Consider the following 25,648-nt stretch of genomic DNA (forward strand, 5'->3'; position numbering starts at 1 on the left):
TTAGGACACAAAGTTTAAAAATGTATATTAAGGATAAATTTTGAAAAACAATACCTTTGTAAGAAAACCTTGATGGGCAAGAGAAGCTTTTGTAATGAATATGTGTAGCTTTCATTGTGAGTCAAATACCATGCAGGTTTACAACTATTTCAAAGAAAGTGATACAGGAACTTGGATCTGAAGTGAGCTTCTGGAACCCAAATGCTCACACTCCAAAGTAACAATCCCAGCCAAGAAAGATCTACTGCCCAGCCCCCAGCTTCAGGGGCTAACTTCCAGAGATATTTCCAAAGTCAGTGACTGAGCAAAGTTATTCTTATAATAAAATAATTATTTTAATGAAGTATTTGAAATAATTTTAAACATCTGATCAATAAGATTACACACAAATATGGGAGTGTGCTGCACTTTACCAAAAAATAAAGCTAAGCATTTAAATATACAAAAACAACTTTAGGTATAGATCTCTTCTTAAAGGACTCTTTTAACATACACATAATTTATAGCATTTTTACATAATAACTTGCTGAAACAGAAAATGTGGCCAATTTGAAACTTACTACAGTATAGAATATGGCCATAACAGTCCCGACGGGAAGAACAGGATGAAGAATAACATACTTGAGGTTTTATTCCCCTGAATTCTTTTTCTAAGAAGCACAGCTTTCCCCCCCCCCGCCTTTTTTTTTTCTTTAGCCTTCTTTGGAGGATTTACTCATTCTTTCTGTATGTGACTAACTACAGCTATTATTTTTCACCAGCTACGTACCACAAAAGTGGAATTAATAAAAAAAAAAAGAGGGTTTGCTTTGCAAAATGTCAGCTTCCTCCTCAAACAAGTATATATAACATGCTTCTCATAATATATGTAGAGCCAAGATCTCCAAGAGTAAGATGCTGACATTACCTTTTGAGTACAGAATCCAAAATGGAATCCCATTGTTAAAAATTTCTAATCATCAATTAGGATTTTTTTTAATGCAACAAGATGCTTAAAACTTAGGGTAACTAAAAGAGTTTATAAAACTATCCTTCTTGAGATTTAAAGCAATTCACAAAACAAAGAATAACTTCTTCCTTTTGAAATACTATGATTTAAAATGTTTGATACGTTTTCCTTTTTGGTTGGGCTGTGATTTTTTTCCTGTCAACAAAACATGTACTGGGGGCTTCGGAGTTCCAATTCGACCACTGACCCCTCTTAGGTGTATACAGCATATTTCCTGTTTCATGATTCCGTTTTCATTTTTCCTCCATCGGTTTGGAGGCGATGCTCCATCATTCCTTTCTATACTCTCCATCTTTTCAACGAGGTATATCAGCACCTTCAATGTATATCATCCTTCCCTGACAAGGATGTCCCCTCACTTGGTATCAGAAGCAGCACCTGGTGGTGAGGTGAACCAGGGAACAGCAACCTCAGGCACAAACTATCCCCATTTGTCAATGTTTTAACAACAATGGGACTCAGCCGACAAAAGCCACCACTGGCCTTACCCTGTGGCTTGTCACCTTCAACCACAGAAGGCAACTGTCATAATTTGCTAAGCAACTTCTGATTCCAGCCCAGAAAGCCTAATGCTTTGAGTCAGGTTCCGTGTAGGATGAAATACATAGTTTCCTGGTAAGTGGTGACCCTTCCTTTCTTCCCCCTGCATCTCAATGCAGGCTGTAGTAGGGAAAGACGCCTTACCTATTAACAGTTTGGCAAATGAAGCAGGGAGTAACAAACAGAGCCTTGCTGTAATTAAACACGTAGGTAGGCATATGCCTACTTCTGTGTAAATAAACCGTACTTCACAACCTATTTTTAGAAGCTGAATCCTAGTCATTAAGAACCTAATGGAATACATAAGATTTAGTAAAAGTATATAACTGTAAACAATGGTCTTCCCTATCGGTGATTATTTTCCAGAAACTGAAATTTCAGGACCATGTGACACCGCTCTTTATATGTCTTCTTTGGCAGTAAGTAGCAAGGATCTGGATGGAGAGGGCCGTGGTCACTTCAGAAGGGCCAGGTACAGAGCTCGGGAATACTTCATCTCCCTCTCCTGCTCCATACAGAAGATCAGGTCCCTGAGGCAGATTCTTGTGATTCTTGGGCGAAGCAACTGTTTGGTGGCTGTCAGGCTGGATGTCCCAGAAGCAAAAAGGTTGTCTTTTAAACCCTATACAAAGTAAAGGGAGAAGCAAGTTTAAAATAAACAATCTTTCATAAAGAGAGAACCTGTCAATTCAGCAAGAGCCTGCTAGCCTCTGGCCCCTGGGGTAGGTGCTGGAGGTAATAGCACGATGCAGCTTGTCCTCCAGCAGCCCAGGCTCTCGGGGGAGGCCCATGGTCAGCACACCTCGTTCATGGCCTCAGTCACTCTCTCTCACCTGGACCATGGCCACAGCCTTTTAACTGACTTCTCCACTTCACTCCGTTCTTTGCTGCATATCACAGGGCAGACTGTCCTCTTTAAAGGTCTTAGACAAAACTTTCGGGAGTGATGGCTGTGGTCATAATTCTGATTGTGGCGATGATTTCACAGGTGTGTATACATGTAAGAACCTGTCAGATTACACACTTTAAATGTGTGCGGTCTTTTGTTTGTCAATTATAAAAGTAAAAGTGAAAGCCTCACATGGTTCAGATCCCACCACTCCATGGTTCAAAAACCTTCAATGGTTCCTCTCTGTCCAGAGTAGCTACTTGAGCACTTATTATACTTTGAGAGCTACGTTAAGCACCTTCCACACATGATCTCTTTTCTTTCATACAACACTGCAGCACGTTACATGGGTGCTGTCCTCATTTATCAAGTGAGGAAACTGAGCTCAGACAGGTTAAAGCAACCTGTTTAAGGTCACACAGCAACACTGAGCTGGGACTCAACTTTTAATTTGATCTAAAGTGAATGCTCGCCGCATAGCTCAGGGAGATCAGCTCGGTGCTTTGTGTCCACATAGAGGGGTGGGATAGGGAGGGTGGGAGGGAGACACAAGAGGGAGGAGATATGGGGATGTATGTATATGTATAGCTGATTCACTTTGTTATACAGCAGAAACTAACACACCATTGTAAAGCAATTATACTCCAATAAAGATGCTAAAAAAAAATAATAAAGTGAATGCTCTTAGCTTGTTCTGTATTATACATCATATCAGGTACAAACTCATTACCTGGCTTCCCTTCAGCCTTACTTCCCATTGCAGAGATCAGCAAAAGGCCATTCCAGGCCAACCTACTCATCCTTTAAGACCCATTTCAAATGGGTCTACTTACCCTCCCCTTCCCCGTAAGAATTCTCACTGTGGTAATTATCTTACATTGTATTATAGTAATTTGTATACGCTACCACCACCAGCACATACCCACTAGACTGTAAGCTTTCTGAGGACAGGGACTATCATTTCTATACCTTCTATGGCTTAGCAAAGTATACAGAACAACACAGATTATCAGCAATATTTTCTCAATTGAATACACCGGTTTAAAACAGAACAACTAATACGAGTTCTAAATGTCATCCAAAATTGAATGAAACCCAATACTTCTGTATTAAGATATTAAGTTTCCTAAGTATCAATATGTCTATACACCACTATTTAAAAAAAAGATTTGGAAGAAGAAATAAAAATACAGAATACTCAGATATAGAATAATTTGGCAAAAATGAATCCTTTAATCTCCCATTCTTTTTTTTTTTTTTTAACCATACTTTGTTTCAAAAACATCTCAATTGAATTGGCAACCCTCCTTTCCCTACCCAAAAGACTTACACAAGGAAAGATATCTACCTAACACAGGAAGCGAATCTTCTGGTTCCATTACTATCTTTTTATAACCTTCAAATTTTAATTACTCCCTCTACATTTCTGGTTTTTTCTTCTTTTTGCTTTGTTTTAGTTTGATGGAGGGTAAGGAAATCCCCTTTAAGGTCTCCAAAACCCTATGGTCAAAACAAGTGAACTTAATTCCATACATGTTCACAGAATGACTGGGAGCACTTTACCTCACAGTCGAATAAAATTTCCTTCAAAGATACTACTCACTTTTTAAGGGATATGATATCACAATCCCACTTCTATACTCATTAATTAGGTCAGACTTATTCAAAAGCATCCATGAAGCAAATTTTGGAAAGTCCACGTTTTTAAAAAAAAAGGACAAAAAGACTAACTTAGAGGTGGTGTAACACAGATATAATCTTAACTCTTGTAAATTATCACCATCAAAATATTCTCATAAGATTTTTACAGAATGGGCCCACCAACTCAGCTTTGGAACACTGGATAAAAGGACAAATTAGGAAGAAAGTTAATATAACACGTCCCAGGCACTGAGCAGCAATTTTGCTGTATATAGGAGTTATCTATTTAAAACTACAGTATATTCAACTAGAGGCATTTTTCTTAGCCAAAAATTAGATATATTATGCTAAAGCTGAATCTAAACATGTTTATAGATCTTTCCTACCAAGTTAGCCAAAAATCACTCGTTTAGTGTTTTACATGAATTTTTAAATTAAATGGCTAGTTGGACATACTATATCTTGGCAATTTCATTTCCACGTAAATATCCAGAAATATGTCATGTCTTTTGATAAAAAGACATGTATGAGAATGTTTAGCACTACTATTCATAATGGCCCTAAGCTAGAAATGATCCAAACGCCCATTAAGAGCAGAATAAACTGTGGACTATTCATACAAATGGAATACTACACAGCAGTAACAAACTGAGTAACATGGACAAATGTCACAAAATGTTAAATGAAAGGATCCAGATGCAAAGGAATACATATGGTTTGATTCCATTTTGGTAACGTTTAAAACAGGCAAAGCTATAGAAGTCAGGATAATGATTCCCCTTAAGGGAGAAGAGTGGTAACCAGAAGGGGATAGTAGAGGTTTTCTGGGATTCTGGTGATGTTCTCTTTCTTGACCTAAGTACTGTCTGCATAGGTGTGTTCGCGCTGTGAAAATTCAGTGAGCTTACTCATGATTTGTGTACTTTTCTGCACTGATGTCCTACTTCAATAAAAAAAATTAAACTGCTACCAAAAAAGTTTTGTGTAGGTAGGAAATACAAAGGGAAATGAAGAGGGAAAAGAGGAAAGAAGATAAGGCAAAATAGTTAAATAGAAAAAAATTATGGAGAATGAACCATCTGGGTAAGGAACAAAGGGGTCACAGTTCATGTCTGTCATGTGACAAGCCTGAAGGATCCCAGGGAAAGAGCCATATCACAGCTGCCAGCACAGGGTTGAAAAGGAGGTCATTCCAACAGGATGCAGCCGAAGGCCTGAGGCAATGTTATAAATGAAACAAACCCCAAGGGACATTCAGTAACCCAACAGAAATGTCTTTTATAATTCACAACTTTACGAATGTGACAGCATTCTCTTCCCCCAAATAGTGACTGGGTTGGAAAGTTAATCTTTGTTGAACTTAGATACAAATATACAGCATTTTTATTCCTATGCTTATGATTTGAAAAAATCCACAATCTGACTTTTCAGCTTCATACTGACCTGGCCAGAATAATCAGCTACATCTCAATTATCCATGGTAAAGCAGGTGGAACTCAGAGCCATAAAAATTCAAACCTGCCTTCACCATCAGTTTTTATTTTCTTCCTCACCAAGTCCTTTGCCCAAAGTCACCTAGGGCTGATTTCTGGTTACACTATACTGTCAGTGCCAAAGAACACAAATGTAGTTAGGAGACCATTTGTAAGAAGACAAAAAAAACCTGTTGGGACAATGTACTATTTGTTTCTGAAATAGAGGATTTTCCCAATCGACTTTCTACATGAAGATATTCCTTAATCTGAATTCTTCACTTAGATGAATAGAGGGTAAAATAGAAGATGGAATTCAATGAAGATGAAAGAAATAATTCACTTACTAAGTGTACAACAGATGTTTTTGGAAGCGTAACCGAACCTAAATGTAAACATTCTTCAACACCGCCAGGTCAAATTAAGTTAGCCCTCATTAATTTGTTCAATTATATCACTAAACAAAGTTTCATATTTTTATAATGAAACTTCTGAGAAACCCTTTTGCTCTAATAAGGAAAACTTGAACACTGTCAGTTACCAATTTCAGAGCAATGACACCATTTTAAGGATGACACTAAGTAATTAAAAATAACCAATTATTCACATTTCCCCCCAACTTAATAGAGCAGGTGCTGTGAGGTAAAACTTTTAAAAGCGTCTCTACTTCTTTTTCCATGTTTCCTTAAATTATGTTACTGCTATACTAACTAGTTCATGCTAGCCCATGTACTGATTCAATTCAAAAGTTATCTGGGTTACTGGGTGCCTACGATGGGCAAAGGAATTGTTCTGGCAGCATAAGATATACAGGGGGACTGAATGGTGGTGAATACACGTTGTCTCCTCCATAAGGAAACTCAGACAAATTACTTAAGTCCTCTGTGCCTCAGTTTCCTAATCTGCAAAACAGGGACAGTAACCGGAATTATCTCACAGCGTTGGCCTGAGGATTAAATGAGAACAACGCCTGGCATACAGTACACAGTCTATAAATGTCATTTGTCAGTTGGGAGGCACTGAAGGTTTATAAACAGGAAACAGTATAATCCTAGTTCCAGATCTTTTTTTTCCATCCCCTAGATCTAATTAAAAGTTCCGGTCCATGCCCTATTCTCATAAGTCCTGGCTAATTTAAATAATTTGTCCTGCCACGCTAACCTTGTCCCTCCTAGAGAAATTTTTAAATTTTAGTTGAGCTTTGAATGCTTAAAGCTAAAAAGTAAACTAATGGGCATTACAGACATATGGCAAATGGATGAGGGATGCATCCTGGGACAGGAAGGTTTTCACAAGCTCCTCACATCAAACAGTGGAGGAGCAGCGCTGCGGCTTTACAGAACCAACCACACGTACAGTACCGTCTCCAGGAGCTGATGTCCATTCCTTCCATTCTAGTCCCTGAATCATAAGACCAAGAAAACACAAACGTGTCCCTGAATCTTAACAGTTAACCAGGAACAAGAGTGGGCATTTTAACCTCTAAAAGGCAAAGATCCATTATATTTCTCAGACTCTCTACTTGATTTATTCTAACCCCATGTCACCATGGCAGCTCTTAAGGGACGAATCAAGTCTCAAACTTTAAGGAAAAACAAGAACTAGACATAGGGCACAGGGGGTGGAAAGAAGATCTGGCTCCAGAACAAAAATCAAACATCTTCTAAGTCTTGGAAGCAAAGATAAATAAAAGTGCCCTGGATGCCTGGCCTTAGTGTAATAAGATCACTGAAAATCTACGTTCGAAAGACCTGAGCTTTTAGGCCGCAAGGGCAGCACAGAGCAGAAAATACTGAGTTGTGAGACTGCCTGCCCTCTGCTGGTCAACAAGCAGAATTTATGAAGTAACACATCCCTCACCTCTATCACCTTCATTGCATTCCTTTGAGTTATTTCAGAGTACAGACAACCTTGCATATTAACTTCCACCCTAGAATTTTGTCACCTCTAAGTATCTGTTTTTCAACAGTCTTTATAGAAGTAATACGTCTAAATAGACTGATGTGACGTGTAATCGTGGGCTTTGAGTTCTAATTCTAGTTGTGTGATTATGAGAGTTGTGAAGACAATACTGGTTGTCCTATGCTAATGACCACTCGCGTCTTTATCTCCAAAAGAACACTTTCTTCAATTCTAGACCTCATTGTTCAATTTCCTAATAAAGTATGTAGCCTAAATTCAACATGTTTCAAATCATTACTCCTGCCTTTCTCCTCTTCTCTTTCTCATTTAAAGGAATGGTAATACCATTCACCTCCAATGCCTAAGCCAGAAAACTGGGTGTCATCCTCAACCCTTTCTTCTTCTAATCCCATCTATCACTTCTTATCAGGTCTACCTCTTTAATAGTTTCCAAATCATCTACATCCTTCTACATTTTCACTTCCATTATCTTCTGCCTAAGATGACTTCATCAACCTTCTAAGAAACTATTTCCAGTATTAATATTCTTCACACTGCTGTGAGAATGATCTTTCTAAAATAAGTAATCTAATAATACCGTTTTCCTGTTTAAATTGCTGTTTACTGTTTAAAATGCTCCAAGGGCTAAAAATCTCCTCTAGGACCAAGTCCAAGTATTTAAGCATGACATATATAGTCAACCGTGAGCATACCAAAGCTTCTCCCCACATTCTCATCTCTCATTCCTTTCTTCCTATCTCAAACTATTGATCATGCCATAGAATGTTTTTTCCTCTTTGTTCCAGACAGTTAATTCTCTCCTCCTGGAACTCCTTCTCCAATCTCTCTGTCCTATCCTTATATCACATCACCCGACTAAGTTCTTTAGGACTCAACTCAGGTAACCTGTTTCCCCAATGCTACAAACACAGACTCACCCCAGGTCTAGATTAGGTGCAACTTCTGTGTATTTTAGCTGTACTCTGTACTTTACCGTCACATGTATTCAGCGCAATGCAACAACCTCTTTAACTTTCCCACTCACTGGAAAGGAAGGATTTTGTACCTGTGAATACTTTATATATATGGCACTAGCTGGTATCCAATCAACATTTGTGGTACAATTATGCATCAAGTGTCACCCAATATCATCAGTTATATGAATGACCAAATAGTGAAAATGAGCCATATTATGGGCTTTGGACATTTTAAATCAAGATCCTGCTGTCATTCTTAGCTTTAAGCCAAATAAATTTGGGAGAAAAGCTGAAAGGTAAAGTCCTTTGATGACTTGTTCCTCAGCATTACTCATCCCCACCAAGCTGCCACCAGATGGGATTTGCTCAAAACGCTATTTTCTGCCACTTTCTCCAAACAGTGGGTAAGTGCTTCAACCCACCAAGTAATACAACACACAAGAACAGCAAATAACCAAATAAATCTCAATTCTGAAAAGCAGTAACTTACTGCAAGTTGAAAAGCCTGTGTCAGTAGGACTTTCCTCTTTATACTCTGGTAATTTTCTTTACCTTTAATTAAGACACAAAGTCCTTCGAAAACTCAAGTAACCTATGTCCAGAACTAAGTTTTATCTATTATTTTATGATAACTTCTTTAAAGGACCGCCAGTTAAAGATATTTCTCTCAGAGCCAACTTTAATTTTATCCTTGAAGGACTATAAATGTTAAAAAAAGCTACAACATCAGTAAGGATTGCTGTGCCTCACAACTAAAGGTAGATTTACCAGTATATTTAAATGTATTAATAGTAGCTTTAGGTTTGTTTAATTAAAACTCTGGTAATTCTGGAGTTGATGAATTGCATATAGACTGATAGAAAATGATACTAGAAAGAAATATGAATTTACAGGAAAAATGAAAGAGCACTAGAAATGGTAAACATTAAAAAGCTGTTTTTATTTTCATAAGTTCTTTAAGAGATATATGACCAAGTGATAACAATGTACTATGGAGGTTAAAACATATGTATAAGTAAAATAGGTGACAACAATAGCACAAAGGATGGGAGGGATTTGTATAATGGAATTATATAGTTAAAAGGTTTTTACATGATATGTGAAGTGGCATTAATTCAAGACTGAGTATAATCAGTTAAGGATACATATTGTACCTTTAAACAGATCTGTAAAGCAACCATTAAAAAAAAAAAAGAGGTACAGTTAAAAAGCCAAAAGAGGATATAGAATGGTATACTAAAACACTACTTGGTTAACTCAAAAGATGACAAGAAAGGAGAAACAAAAAAACAGAGGGACAAACAGAAAATAGCAAGATGGTAGACTCAAATCTAATCATAGTAATAATTGCATTAAATGTAAATGGACTAAACAGTCCAAATAAATTTTGGATACAAATCCAAAGCTCAATTACATGCTACTCATAAGAAACCAGCTTTAAATAAAGACACAGATAGGCTGGAAGTAAAAGAATGGAGAAATGATAAATCATGCTAATACTAAGCATAAGAAGTGCTGGTGTAGCTATAATAATATCAAAGTAAACTTTAAGACAAGGAATATTAGAAATGAGAACAATTTCACAATGACAAAAGGGGGCAATTCATCAAAAAGACATAATGTGTTTGCACTTAGTAAGACCATCAAATAAAAGAAGCAAAAATTGGGCTTCCCTGGTGGCACAGTGGTTGAGAATCTGCCTGCCAATGCAGGGGACACGGGTTTGAGCCCTGGTCTAGGAAGATCCCACATGCCGCAGAGCAACTAGGCCCATGAGCCACAACTACTGAGTCTGCGCCTCTGGAGCTTGTCCTCTGCAACAGGAGAGGCCACGACAGTGAGAGGCCCACGCACCGCAATGAAGAGTGGGTCCCGCTCGCTGCAACTAGAGAAAGCCCTTGCACGGAAACGAAGACCCAACACAGCCATAAATAAATAAATTAATTTAAAAAAAAAATTTCAGCAACATTTAAAAAAAAAAAGAAGCAAAAATTGACAGGTAAATATAGACAAATGCACAATTATAGTTAAAACAACTTATGGAATATTATTCAACCATAAATAGGAATGAAGTACTGACACATGCTACAATATGGATGGATCTTGAAAACATTATGCTAAGTCAAAGAAATTAGATACAAAAGGCCAAATATTGTATAATTCCTTTTATATGAATGCCTAGAATAGGTAAATCCATAGAGACAGATGATTGCACAGCTATGTGAATATACAGTTGTCCCTAGGTATATTGGTTCCAGGACCTCCCATGGATACCAGAACCTGTGGATGCTTAAGTCCCTTATATACAGTGGCATAGCATTTGCATATAACCTACACACATCCTCCTGTATACTTTAAATCATCACTAGATTACTTATAATACCTAATACAATGTAAATGCTATGTAAATAGTTGTCAGCACTTAGCAAATTCAAGTTTTGCTTTTTGGAACTTTCTGGAATTTTTTTCCCCCAATATTTTCAATCCATGGTTGGTTGAATCCATGGATGTGGAATCCAGCAGATATGGAGGGCCAACAGTACTGAATTGTACACTTTAAAATGATGAGGTATGGTGTGTGAATTTTATCTCAACAAAAATCCAAATAATGGCACAGTCTGGTAAGTCAAACAAACAAGTTCAAATAAACATTTCAAAAACAACTTATATTTATTCTTTTCAATACTCTCCACAATTCTTAGGGAAAAATGCATAAATAGGAATTCAACAACATACTCTAAATAGGTACTGTTGCAATGCTTAAGGCAGATACATTGTTTTCCATGTAAACCTGGATTTTCACTGGTAAGATTAGTTGAAAATCTGAACATTTTATTTCGGAATATTTCAGAGAGAAATTTACTGTCATTTAAACTACTGAATAATTTTATTGCTGATTTCTCCTCTCTTCTTTATTCTTGTGTATTTATGTCATTTTCACTCCTTTACTAACATTTAAGGGGGATTTGGGAAGGAGGGAAGATAAACCCATAATGTGCAATTCAACTTATTTCACAGGGGGTCCCTGAAGATAGCTGACAAGGTGTCAGACTTTAAATCTCTGGAAAATTTTAAAGATCCATCTAAAATTCAGATTTATGTTTAAGTCATTTACGAAAAAGAGGCATATTTGTTTATGGAAGTGTGAGCAAAATAAAATGTGAAAAATATATCTCAAAACATAAAAAAGCTGCTTCTTTATCTAAAGTAATAATGCTCTAGATTCTAATGAATCTACATGATATTTATAGAAAGTGTTAGATGACAACAAATCTGTTGAAATCTCTAATTCTGTTTGTCCCCTAGTAGATTTTAAGCTGCTGCGTTTCCTCAAATCATTTCAGGCTTAATATTTCAATTATAATCTACTCAGATCCTCAAATAATGAAAACTAGTAAATACGGTAAACAAAATGACATCTATGTAAGATCGATCATTCAAATACCCATAAGAATTCAACTCAGTTCTCTATTTCAAAATACACACATTTCTAAGTTATGGGGAAAAAAAAGTCCATAAATAATTTTAATGCTTAAATAAAAATTTTAAAACCCAAGTATCTCCCTCATAAGGTATTTTAGAGGTTTTTCACACTTCTACACCATGTTTCCATACAGAAATAGAACCTCAACCTTTGAAGAGGACACATAGAAATGGTAGAGATACAATAAAGGAAAAATTGTAGCGACTAGAATATTTTTAAATGACTGATCACATCTGTTGCTAAAAGGGAATGGGAAAACAGGCATTCACACAGTGGTGGAAACTGGCACAAAGTTTTTGGAAAGTATTATGGAAATATCTATTAAAATTTAAGATGTGCATACCCTTTGACCCAGAAGTTCCATTTCTAGAAATCAATTCGGCAAAATAAATGGGTACATGAAGATAGAGGATGCTAACTGTTTATAATAAACCAATGAAAATATTCTAAATGTCTATCAGTGGATCATAGAATTACGGCACAAAAGTATGTACCAGTATGGAAAAATGTCCAAGATGCAGTGCTTCACAAATTGTAAAACACTACTTTTAGGATGATCTCATTATAGTAATTAAGAGCACAGACACACCCCGATGAAGAGTGGCTCCCGCTTGCCGCAACTAGAGAAAGCCCTCGCACAGAAACGAAGACCCAACACAGCCATGAATAAATAAATAAATAATTCCCATTAAAGAAAAAAAAAAAGATTAAAAAAAATTAAAAAAAAAAAAAAAGCACAGACAAACACCAAATTCTCTGGACATGTATCTGGGCTTCTCCACTTACTAACTGTGGAACTCTGGAAAAGTAATCTTCCCTATACCTCAACTTTTTCATTTAGGGAAAATAATAGTATGATTTTACAAAGGAGTTACAAGGACTCACCAAGATAATACATTCTAAGTGCTTGCTAAAAGTAAACTATTATTATATATGCAATTGTAAATATATATATATTTGATTATATTAGGTAGAATTATATAAAATTGCCAATACTTGATAGTTTTCCACCTATGAAAACGGCAAGTTCATATGGTTTAACCTAATACATGCATGGATATTTTTGGAAAGGATAACCCAAGAAACTTAAGAGCTGTTTGTAATACTCTTTTATACTATTTTGACATTTTCAACATGATCAGAGTTAACAAACACTCTTCTCTCCCAAATAAAAAGCTATCTACTCTATTCCCCTTGCTTACGCAGTACTATCTTAAAAGTATAACAGACATTTTTCTTCCCCCCAAAATCAATAATCATTTGTTGAATGTATAATCTACCTTCTGATAGTACTCTTCTAGAAACTGAGTCCTCTTCATTTCAGAGAAATTTAGACTTCATAAGAAACTTGCAAGCATTGGAAAGGATCTTACCATACCTACGTAAATTCATACCAGTTTAAACAATGGAAGAAAGTTATCACTGAAATCTATTCTAAATATTATATTCCAAAGAGCTTTGATTTTAATAATTCTATACAACTATCCTTATATAAAGGTGGGTGGGAAGAGAGAAGAAAAGTCAAGAAATAAGTACAAAATAATATTTTCTGACAGGTACAAAGAAACGTGTGGGGGAGTCTGTGTTTGAGACCACCACGTGTCTAGTGCTTTGGAAGCCCTAGCCTGCTCCATGTTGAAGATTCTTGGAAAAGCAATAATGGGGGAAATAATTAAGTCCAGAAATTCCCTAATCATCTTCCTCTGAAGAAGACAAAGCAATGGAATCCATCTTACCCTGCCTCCTGATATTTCCTCTTATCTGATACAGACACACGCAAACCAGCAAAGTTCCATCCGTTCTTGGACAGAACACTCTCTGGTACCATCACTGCCTTTCCAGGACATCCCACCTTCCCCAGACTTCATTTTTGTCTATGAGCAGGAAGCTAATGCTGAGTGCTTGTTTTAAAAAACAGGTACATCATTACCTGTCACTTAACTCGCTAACTTCCACTTCCTTGAAGGGGCGCACCACCAAAGAACAGAAATAATGGGAGAGGGACAGAGAATACTGTTGTTACGATTAGCATGGAGTGAAAAAAAATGGCTACCCACCACACAGACTTCTTCAGCATCTCAGAGATAGTTCTTGGACTCCAGTAAGCAATTCTTTTCCTGAATGCTCAAAGACATCCTAAGACACTGAGGATATAGTATTAAATCATGAGGACAGGCAAATGTTTGTGCTACTATGACTCTGGTAAATTTTTTCTCAGATATATTCAAATCAGTAGAATGCTCAGGTGATTTCTGGCTGTCTATGAAGTAACTACAATTATTTTTCTTTTTCTTAAGAATAAAATTATAACAGCTCAAGAAAAAAAATTTTTTCAAAACACAATGCGTTTTATTACTTTTTACACTGCTTCAGCACTGCTTCATAGTAACTTGTGATTTTTTCTTCAAACAATTTCAGTTTAGTTTCTAAAAAAAAAAGCTTTATTTCCCACCTGATTTTCAAAGTTGTATACTAGGTGCCAAAAAATTCACATAAATGAATTTTCAAACCCTAAGATATCTTTAACCTAAAACAGGTTAGGCCCTAATGGTGTACTTTGCCCTTCAGAGGACTAGGTGTCTAGCAGAGTAGAGACATTCTGTGTTTTAGGGCACCTACACACAGGCTAAAATAACAAAGAAAACATATGGGAAGATTCTTAAAGCTCTTTTGTTTCCTTTATAGCAACATCATTTATTTCTTTATCCTGATTTTTTTATTGCAGTTTGCCCACAGTCTTCTGAAAATTGCCTTCCCTCTCCCTGCCCTGTCCCCCCAAAATCAAAGTACTCTAATACTTTAAACATCAAATTGGAGCTAAAGGGAAAGGTAAGTTGCTACAATAGATACTATCACAAGATCCTCAAGTTCTATATAGAGACGTTCTAATAATATCTATAGCAAACTGCTGTGGAACACTATTTGAGGTACAGGATTTTTTCAAAAGTTCATCTCTAAATACATGTAAAAATTAATGAAACTTTCTCAGAAATCACTCTTCTGTAAGCTATAGCATGAAATATTCTTGCCAGTGGAATTCAACACATTATTCTAAAATGGTCCTTTCTCACCTTCTTAAGCCTACTCATAAAATACTGCAATGTGATCACTTCTATTATTAATGTTATAGTGAGACCACTAAACATAAATGGTTAAGAATATAGATTTAGGGTTCTGCAGTAGAATCATTTTATAGGTTCTATCCAAATAATATTTGCTTGGCTAATAATATTTAAAGAATGCTTGGTTTAAAAATATTTACAAGTATGCCTAACTGAAGTGCCTTGTTTTCAAGGTATGCAAATTTAAAAAGTACAATAAAGAAGAAATGAATTTTAGGAATGCACCTTTAATTGTAGGGAGATATAGCAAAATTGTTATCAATATCTGACATTTATCTCTGAATTAGAATTCAACTGTGGAAAAAAATATGTTTGTCTGAAAGCAATTCTGATTCAATCAAATTTTCTATTTATTGCTAAGAAACGTTTCAAAAAAACCCCTTCTCCTCATTATCTTCCTCTAAAATTCTTACAGTTTTACAGGGTAGTACTTTAACCTGCTTCTAGATAGAAAGGAAATACACTTATCTATATAGTAATAATTTCTTTGTTTGGGTTAGCAAATGAACACTATTTTAAGCAACACATACTAGGCATATCAATACTATAAGCATCATGTAGTTGATCTGGCACTGTAACCACTTAATTTTAAAAGAAATATCAGCATTTTCAAGCCAATATGTTATAAGGTTAAAATAAAATGTATCTTTATTTTCAATAAAATAAAGAAATATTGCTATGATGGTTGGCTCATTAAGTTAGGTGAACTATTTGAAAGTATTGCTAACAGAGAAAAGATAGATCCTTTCTAATCCAAGAACCTAAAATTAATGCAGGAAGTAAAGTTATTAATGACTTAACATTCCAAAGAACCCCAAACACATCACCTCAGCAGTATACATACATGACACACACATGCAAACACTCTAAATCTTTAAGTAGGTTCTAGATTACTGCATAGGTATCTGTACAGCCTATGTTAATTTAAGAACTAATTTCATATGCATATATTCTTATATGTAACTTCAACACACAGCAGTAAATTAAGGACAAATTAAGTACTCCAAAGTAGTAAATTTTAAGTTTCCCCCCCTTAAAGCCAACAGGCTTATGAAACAAATAATTTGGTTCTAAATGATAATTGGTACTTGTTGCTTTTTGCCAGGTTAACATGAGGAGACAGGAGCTGATGCTATTCAACTCTACCAAGACTTCTGAGAATATCAATGTAAATCTACACAGAGGATAGTTTAATATATAAATTGTACAACTAGAAAGATTTTTTTAAAGGATAAGAGCCAGTTTTGCTTTGTTTTACATAATAGAAAAAAATACTAAAGGAAGAAGGTCTAAAACTAATTTCTCCAAATTTATTATTGTTGATTTATCAACAAAAATGATAATCTATGAATGCTGAATGTTCTAAGTTTAATTCTCTGAATTTTACATTTTTTAAAATCACCGTTTTATGCAATCTTCCAAACTGAAACCTCTTCCCTTCAGTACTAAAAACCTGCATTTGAACTAAGGATTTTACTCTTCAAAGAGCAAGACTCTACCTCACTCCCCTCTGGGTTTATATGCTTATTCTAGTAAATTCAAATCAAACAGGTAAGATTTCAGGTTCTCATCTATAAAGAAAGAGGCAGACAAAAAGTAGACCCTCAGTTTTCAAGGTATAGAATATTAAAAATCTAAATGGTTTCATACATCAATTTTGTGTTATTTGTGAGAGAACAAAAAAACTGAATCGTTAAAGGGTTTTTAACAATCCTGATTCATGCAATTTAAGTGATTGGAGGGGCAAATCAATCAGCACTATATGTAAACACTGAAAGAGCATACAGCAGGGTTCTCTCCAGTTTCCCATTTTTCAAAGAAAATTACCTTTGAAGTTAAAACACCATGAATAAAAATCAACAAAAAAAATAGTTTTCAGCTAATTTCAAAATAAGGATTGTACTAAAATGTCATCAACTCATTAAAGAAATGGATATTTTCAATTCAGGTTGGCATTACTTAAAAGTACTCGCTGTTATAATTCAGTAAAAGTCTGACAACGATCAAAGTTTAAAGTCCAGGAATAAAGGGGAAAACATACACGCCTAAGTTCTCAAAACTGAAGAAGCACCAAGCAAACACACACTTCAGTATATTTATAGCCACGTTAGAACACATCTGTTTTGAAATTTTAAAATTAAATAAGCTTATATTTTAATGCTAATAGATAAATCATATAAACTGATTTTTTTTAATCACTGTTTTGAACATCAACAGTACATTTCATTTTCCCCCCGTAAACTATGGACTTTCTCAGATTCAAACATACAATCGATGAAAAATTCTTTAAAATCTCTGATTATTAGAAACCAGGGAACATTTAATGTTTCTGAGATTTGTGACAAACTCAAATGAGACATAAAAATGAAGCTTTGAAGAGATTAATGATTAACAGTTCAAATTCACTATGGATCATTAATACTACTTATAAAATTCTATTAAAAGCTAAAATAATGGTACTATTACTATGATGACAAAGACGACAATTTATTAGGCCTGTACTTGAGGCCAGGAACTAATTAAGCACTTTACATAATCCAATCCTTAAAGCATTATAAGGCAGGTATTATACCCATATTCCAGTTGGGGATAATTGAGGTAAGAGGTTTAAAGAACTTGTCAAAGGTTACAAAACTTAATGGTCAAGAACCAAACCCAGATTTGACTGAGTCCAAACTATTAGGTACTTACCCACGTGCTATGACGCTTCCCCACGAAGCAAACATTTAACAGAATTTGTTGTATAAAGCTACCATTATCAAAAAGTAGGGCAGGAACTTAGACATCCCTGTAGCTCTTTCTCAAAGGAGTTATAATATTATAAAGAATAACTTTATGTGGATGACAAAAAAATTACAAGTAACTGTTCTTGCCAAAAAGAAAGAAGTATGCTAACTAGGCCATATTTATAGGAATATGCTTAATGATGAAATAGCATGCCCCACTTTTAATAAAATATTTACACACATCTACACACGAGGTAAATAGACCAAAAATAAAGGGCAGTGGGTTGTCCTGTGCTAGAGAAGTAGGAACATAAAAAACTCTACTGGGGGGGGCTTCCGTGGTGGTGCAGCGGTTGAGAGTCCGCCTGCCAATGCAGGGGACACGGGTTTGAGCCCTGGTCCGGGAAGATCCCACATGCCGCGGAGCAACTGGGCCCGTGAGCCACAACTACTGAGCCTGCGCGTCTGGAGCCTGTGCTCCACAACAAGAGAGGCCGCGATAGTGATAGGCCCGCGCACCACGATGAAGAGTGGCCCCCGCTTGCCGCAACTAGAGAAAGCCCTCGCACAGAAACAAAGACCCAACACAGCCAAAAATAAATAAATAAATTTATTAAAAAAAACCCTGATACTATTCTCCCCACTTTAAAAAAAAACAAACAAAAAAACTCTACTGGACTAGTTTTACCATATTTTAAAATATACTAAGATTTGGAACCTTGAGGTCACAAAAAGACAAATACTAAATGATTCCACTTAACATGAGCTATCTAAGTAGTCAAATTCATAGAATCAAAGTAGAATGGTGGTTACCAGGGACTGGGAAAAGGGAAGATGGGGAGTTGTTTAATGGGTACAGAGTTTCAATTTTGCAAGATGAAAAAGTTCTGGAGATGTGGTGCATAACAATGTGAATATGCTTCACACTACTGAACTGTACACTTAACAATGGTTAAGACGGTTAAAAAAGATTTGGTACTAATACATATATAGCCATAAACAGACATACATCAGTAGACTGGTCCTGCTGCACTTATATGGTAGTTGCTAGTCACATGTGACTATTAAAATTTACATTAATTAAAAAAAATTACAACTATTTCCTCAATCTCACTAGCCACAGCTCAACTGCTCAACAGCCATATGTAGTTGCTGAGGACAGCACAGACACAGCACATTCTCATCACAGACAGTTCTACTAGCTAGCACTGGGTCAGAGTATACAGAAACAGACTCAAATACATACGGGAATTTGTATTTGACACAAAATTGTGATAAAGGTGGCATTTCAAATCAGTGGGGAAAGAATCATTGAGTAAATAGTGTTGGGACAATCTGCTAGCCTGGGGGAGAATGAGGGGGGAGTAATGGTAAATCCAGATCTCAACTCTTATTCAAAACAAATTCTGAATGAACCAAAGATTTATACTTAAAATCTGAAATGATAAAAGTACTAACACATGAGTCTAATTATTAAGAAAGGGCTTTCCAAACACCATAGAACCCCAGAAGGACAAAAGCAGAAGACTGATTTTTTTTTTTTTAAATTTAAGAAAATACAAACTTTTAGATGAATAACGCCCAGACAAACTGAAAGGAAAGTGGAGGGAGGTATGGAGTGTTCCATTTTCTTAATCTATTAAAAAATATAACGCAGTGGGGGAAAGGTAAATTGAAAGTGCCAATATACACATGAAAAAATTGCTTAATTGCACTCATAATTTAAACACTCTATTAAAAATTGCATTTTCAACCATCAGATGGCAAAGAGAATCCCCAGTGTTAAATGAGAGTGTGAGAAAACAGGCACTAATGGATGTAAAACCTGATACAACTCATTCAGGGGGTAATTTAAAAATATTTATCAAAAATGAAAAGCAACAAATAATATTTATGGGTAAAATGATATTGAGTCTAGGATTGACTTTAAAATAACCTGAGGAGTGAAAAACTTACCGGAGAAGGTTGGTGTAGATATAAATAAAACAAAATTAGGCATAAATTGATAGTAGTTGCAGCAGGATGGTAGGTGTGTAGGGGATTCATTATACTACTCTAGCTTTGAGTATGTTTGAATTTTTCCAAAAAGGTTTTCCTATTAATGCACACCCTTTAACCCAGGAATTCCATTTCTAAGTATTTAGTCTATAGTTACAGTGGACAAGCACACAACAAGGTAAGTACAAGGATGTTCTCGGAGGCAATAAAAGCAAAAACCCAGAAACAACCTAAATTTCCATTACAGAACTGGTTGAATACATTATTTATCTAAACACAGTAACGTTATATACCTTTAAAAAGTATGGAGGTAAATTATATGAGAGAGATTACGGAAAAGGGGAAAAGAATCAAGAGCAGAACAATAGACACAGTTTGACTGCATTTAGTAAAAACAAAATCAAATGTGGATTTGTGAAGGCATATGAGATACATGCCCATATTCACAACGAATTCTAGAAGGATATGTGAGAATCTTAATGGTGGTTACATCTGGCTGGGCAGGAGATGGGGGACTAGAAATCTGTGAGGAGGAAACATTTACTTTTTTCAAACATTTTTATACTATGAATTCTTTTTGCATGTGAACATATTGCATCCATTACACTTTTATTAATAAAAAGAACTAGACGTTTTAAATCCTTCTTCTACTGAGATGACTGTCATTCATTTAGGAAATATCAATGTTTAGGGTCAGCACTGGGAGGAGCTTGCCTTAAAGCACATTGAAGTTTTACAGAGCACAACAGAGGAGCCACGGTTCCTTTGCTGCTGACCTAGCTCAGGGCTCTTATCGAACCTGTATCTCAGCCCTGATGACCGATCTGAACATCTATCACTACAGCAAATAATTACCCTAAAGACGTAAGTAAGATCCTTCCTTGGTGTTAATCAAACATTAATGATATTTATTGAATATGTATGTGCCTGGTCATGTGGGAGATACAAAGGAAAAGGATTATAGTCTTGCTCAAGAAATTCATAATCTCACAGAAGAGAAAACACGCACGCGAGGAGCAGAGAATGATTAATGCCGTGCAAACACATTATGTGCTGAGAAAAGGAGAAGTCAGTGTGGGTATGTAGAGTCAAGGTTCATGATAGAAATGAGAGGGCAGACTTGATTTTAACAGATGAGCTGGATTTAGATACACAGAGGGGAGAAAATTACATAAAACTGCCTGAAAGAGTGCACAGAAGAAACTGAGATAGTTGAGATTCAGTATGACTAGAGATGGGGGATAGGAAAAAGTATAAAATAAGTAATTAGTAGGAGTAAAGTTCAAGGTGATATATATTTTTAAAAACAAGCAAAAATTAAGATTTTATAAAAGAGGCAAAGGAGAGTTTTAACAAGTATTTGACAGCAATAGTGTGCAAGGCAGAGTAAATTATTTGCATTCTTTGCTTCCTTTAGGCTTGCTTTTTTGACATGAAAAATAAAATAACAAACAAACATTATTTCAATACCTCACTTCCAGACCCGGATTCTAGTGGTCTCTTCTTCCTTGGTCCAATAGCTGCAAGAGCTGTGAGATTAGCATCTCTATGCTGTATCTGCGCGAGCTCCAACTGTTGTAACTAGAAGATGGAATAAAAAAAAAAAAAAATCAGTGTTTACACACAGTGATGCTCAAAGGGGGAAAGAAACTGATCACTAAGCCCACTGTTCTGTTCTTTACCAAATATGTGACAGTGTAAAATAAATATCAGATTTCCCTAACAGCCAACGGTACATCATTTCTTGATTCCTTTCCTCTAACAAACTCTTTATTCCTGAATCTCTAAATAGAAGAGGCAGAATTTAGGTAAGGAAGAAGTATGGAATAGAAGAAAAAGAAGAAAAGAAACACCCTTAGAGCTTAAGCTCTCCTTAGTTTAAGCACAGGTTAAGAAATGCCTGAAGAATAAGTTGAACGGTAAATTGGAGGGAAAGTGGCCAAAATATAGTCAAACTTTTTGGAATAACAGAGAATTACAGTTGGCCCTTGAACAACAAATGTGGGGGGGTAGAGGCGCGGACCCTCTATGAAGTAGAAAGTTCACATGTAACTTATGGTTGGCTCTCCACATCCGAGTTTCCTCCATATCCACGTATCTGCATCCATTAATTCAACCAACTGCAAATCGTGTAGCACTGTAGTAGGTACTTAGTGAACAAAATATGCATATAAATGAACCCACGCAGTTCAAACCTGTGTTGTTCAAAGGTCAACGGTACTTAAAAATAGTTTCTGTATATTATAGGAAACAGTTCTATGCTGTATGATTTACAAAGCACTTCCTTAAAATTAACTCATTTAACTCTTACAACGACACTGAAAGGTATATATTAATTGCTATAATAACATGAAAATTATACATATATGTTTTTTTAAAATAACTAAGGGAGAAAGTGAGGTTTTAAGAGATTGGGAAAACTTCATAAAGGTCACACAAATAATAAGTAGTAGAAACAGAACTCAGAGCCAAGTGTTCTCATTATAAACCTTTTCAATATATCACACTTTCTTATGGATTTACTCTGTATCTATCCTCATGTCAACAATTGAAAGTGAGTTAGTATTGTTTTGTTGTACAGCTTTCATTATGCCTAACCCACAATGACCAAATCTACAAGGTATAATTTTTTAGTATTTGGGCACTAAACTATTCAGGGGTACCCATCAAAGATGCCTCATTAAGGTAGATAAATTTAAGATACTAAAACTGGGAAATAAATGCATGAAACATAGCATCATTTCACCAAGGCAAGTAAGTGTCAAATGGTGTTCTTTAAAAAAACAAGATGAAGAAGTCAAAATAAAATATCACTACACAGGTCCTTAAGCTTTTCTGGAAAAGGAAGCAGGTTTAATTCCCACTGACATCTTATTACTGTGGAGAAGAAGGAAGAAAGAACCTGGCACTGGTTGCTAGATAAATATTCAAACAAGATCAGACTCCAAGATAGTCAACTGTAAGTAACCTACTGGGGAACCATAAATGTATCCTGAGAATATTTTTCTAAAAGAACACTAACTAAATTTTTAACATTAAAAAAAAAAAAAGCCTGGATGAAAGCAGCAAACAATTTATGATGAAATAGGCAGTCTCAGAGAGACACAAAGTAAAGATCACTTCAAATTATTTTATAATATCACAGGAAAGACAAAGAATAAGCCATAGGTAACTGAATCCAGCAAAGCAGAAAACTCTTAACTAAAGAAAATGAACTAGGAACCATTTTCCATTTGTTCCCCAAATTACAGGGCAGAAATCCTTCATTTAAATTGTGTATTTACTTACATATAAATTGCTAGAAAACTATTTTCAGGAGTTATAAACCATCTTTTGTTAATGCTGGCCTTTTAAATAAAATATATAGTTTTAGAGTCTGATGCTGTCACAACATAGAACTTGTAGGTGACAAAATATAATTTTAATTAATCTACCCTGCAGCACAAATCAAACAACAAGCTATATTTTAGTCTTTCCCTGTAGAGAAGTGGCATCTGCACAATAGTCACATCAAATAAATAGTTTTAAAATTTACCTCTGTCATCAAATTCCGCTACCTATATAGTAAAATACTTTCTCCCACTCTGCAAATTACACTTTGGTTTTCAGAAATCTCACAGACGTTTTAGAAAATTTTGCAAAACTCTTAACAAAAATGGAAACTGACAATAGTTTGGTTGTATTTACAATGAACTTTCTTAAAAACAATGTATTTTGGCCAGCACAACAGAGAAAAACTATGGACTTTTTTTTTTTAACATCTTTATTGGAGTATAATTGCTTTACAATGGTGTGTTAGTTTCAGCTTTACAACAAACTGAATCAGCTATACATATACACATATCACCATATCTCCTACCTCTTGCGTTTCCCTCCCACCCTCCTTATCCCACCCCTCTAGGTGGTCACAAAGCACCGAGCTGATCTCCCTGTGCCATGCGGCTGCTTCCCACTAGCTATCTATTTTATATTTGGTAGTATATATAAATCCATGCCACTTTCTCACTTCGTCCCAGCTTACCCTTCCCCATCCCCATGTGCTTCAGTCCATTCTCTCTGTCTGCATCTTTATTCCTGTCCTGCCCTTATGTTCTTCAGAACCTTTTTTTTTTAGATTCCATATAAATGTGTTAGCATACGGTATTTGTTTTTCTCTTTCTGACTTACTTCACTGTGTATGACAGACCCTAGGTCCATCCACCTCACTACAAATAACTCCATTTCGTTTCTTTTTATGGCTGAGTAATATTCCATTGTATATATGTGCCACTTCTTCTTTATCCATTCATCTGTCGATGGACACTTATGTTGCTTCCATGTCCTGGCTATTGTAAATAGAGCTGCAATGAACATTGTGGTAAATGACTCTTTTTGAATTATGGTTTTCTCAGGGTATATGCCCAGTAGTGGGATTGCTGGGTCATATGGTAATTATATTTTTAGTTTTTTAAGGAACCTCCATACTGTTCTCCATAGTGGCTGTATTAATTTACATTCCCACCAACAGTGCAAGAGGGTCCCCTTTTCTCCACACCCTCTCCAGCATTAATTGTTTGTAGATTTTTTGATGATGGCCATTCTGACTGGTGTGAGGTGATACCTCATTGTAGTTTTGATTTGCATTTCTCTAATGATTAGTGATGTAGAGCACTCTTTCATGTGTTCGTTGGCAAGGTGTATATCTTCTTTAGAGAAATGTCTATTTAGGTCTTCTGCCCATTTCTGGATTGGGTTGTTTGTTTTTTTGATATTGAGCTGCATGAACTGCTTGTAAATTTTGGAGATTAATCCTTTGTCAGTTGCTTCGTTTGCAAATATTTTCTCCCATTCTGAGGGTTGTCTTTTGGTCTTGTTTATGGTTTCCTTTGCTGTGCAAAAGCTTTTAAGTTTCATTAGGGCCCATTTGTTTATTTTTGTTTTTATTTCCATTTCCCTAGGAGGTGGGTCAAAAAGGATCTTGCTGTGATTTATGTCACAGGGTGTTCTGCCTATGTTTTCCTCTAAGAGTTTTATAGTGTCTGGCCTTACATTTAGGTCTTTAATCTATTTTGAGTTTATTTTTGTGTATGGTGTTAGGGAGTGTTCTAATTTCATTCTTTTACATGTAGCTGTCCAGTTTTCCCAGCACTACTTATTGAAGGGGCTGTCTTTTCTCCATTGTATATTCTTGCCTCCTTTATCAAAAATAAGGTGACCATGAGATTGGTTCAAGATGGCGGAGTAGAAGGACGTGCTCTCACTTCCTCTTGGGAGAGCACCGGAATCACAACTAACTGCTGAACAATCATCGACAGGAAGACACTGGAACTCATCAAAAAAGATACCCCACAGCCAAAAACAAAGGAGAAGCCACAATGACACGGTAGGAAGGGTGCAATCACAATAAAATCAAATCCCATAACTGCGGGGTGGGTGACTCACAAACTGGAGAACACTTATACCACAGAAGTCCACCCACTGGAGTGAAGGTTCTGAGCCCCACGTCAGGCTTCCCAACCTGGGGGTCTCGCAACAGGAGGAGGAATTCCTAGAGAATCAGACTTTGAAGGTTAGCGGGATTTGACGGCAGGACTTCGACAGGATAGGGGGAAACAGAGACTAGACTCTAGGAGGGCACACACAAAGTAGTGTGGGAATCAGGACACAGGGGAAGGAGCAGTGACCCCATAGGAGACTGAACCAGACCTACCTACTAGTGTTGGAGGGTCTCCTTCAGAACTGGGGGGTGGCTGTGTCTCATCGTGAGGACAAGGACACTGGCAGCAGAAGTTCTGGGAAGTACTCCTTGGTGTGAGCCCTCCCAGAGTCCGCCATTAGCCCCACCAAAGAGCCCTGGTAGGCTCCAGTGTTGGGTCGCCGCAGACCAAACAACCAACAGGCAGGGAACC

The 25,648-nt window shown here is 36.2% G+C and overlaps 1 protein-coding gene across 3 annotated transcripts in view; it reads right to left on the reverse strand.

The window, feature by feature from the left end:
- Positions 1-310: 310 nt before the first annotated feature.
- Positions 311-25,648, reverse strand: part of TAF4B (TATA-box binding protein associated factor 4b) — a 115,587-nt gene continuing 90,249 nt past the window's right edge. For all 3 annotated transcript variants that reach the window (XM_082355487.1, XM_082355488.1, XM_082355486.1), the window contains 2 exons: positions 21,231-21,341; positions 311-2,171 (listed from right to left, as the gene is read on the reverse strand). In XM_082355487.1, coding sequence (XP_082211613.1) covers positions 2,004-2,171; positions 21,231-21,341 — 279 coding nt within the window. In that variant the 3' untranslated portion in view covers positions 311-2,003. The remainder of the gene's footprint in view (positions 2,172-21,230; positions 21,342-25,648) is intronic.

This window comes from Balaenoptera borealis (assembly GCF_965194805.1).
Source record: "Balaenoptera borealis genome assembly, chromosome: 14".
In the NCBI taxonomy this organism is placed as follows: Eukaryota; Metazoa; Chordata; class Mammalia; order Artiodactyla; family Balaenopteridae; genus Balaenoptera; species Balaenoptera borealis.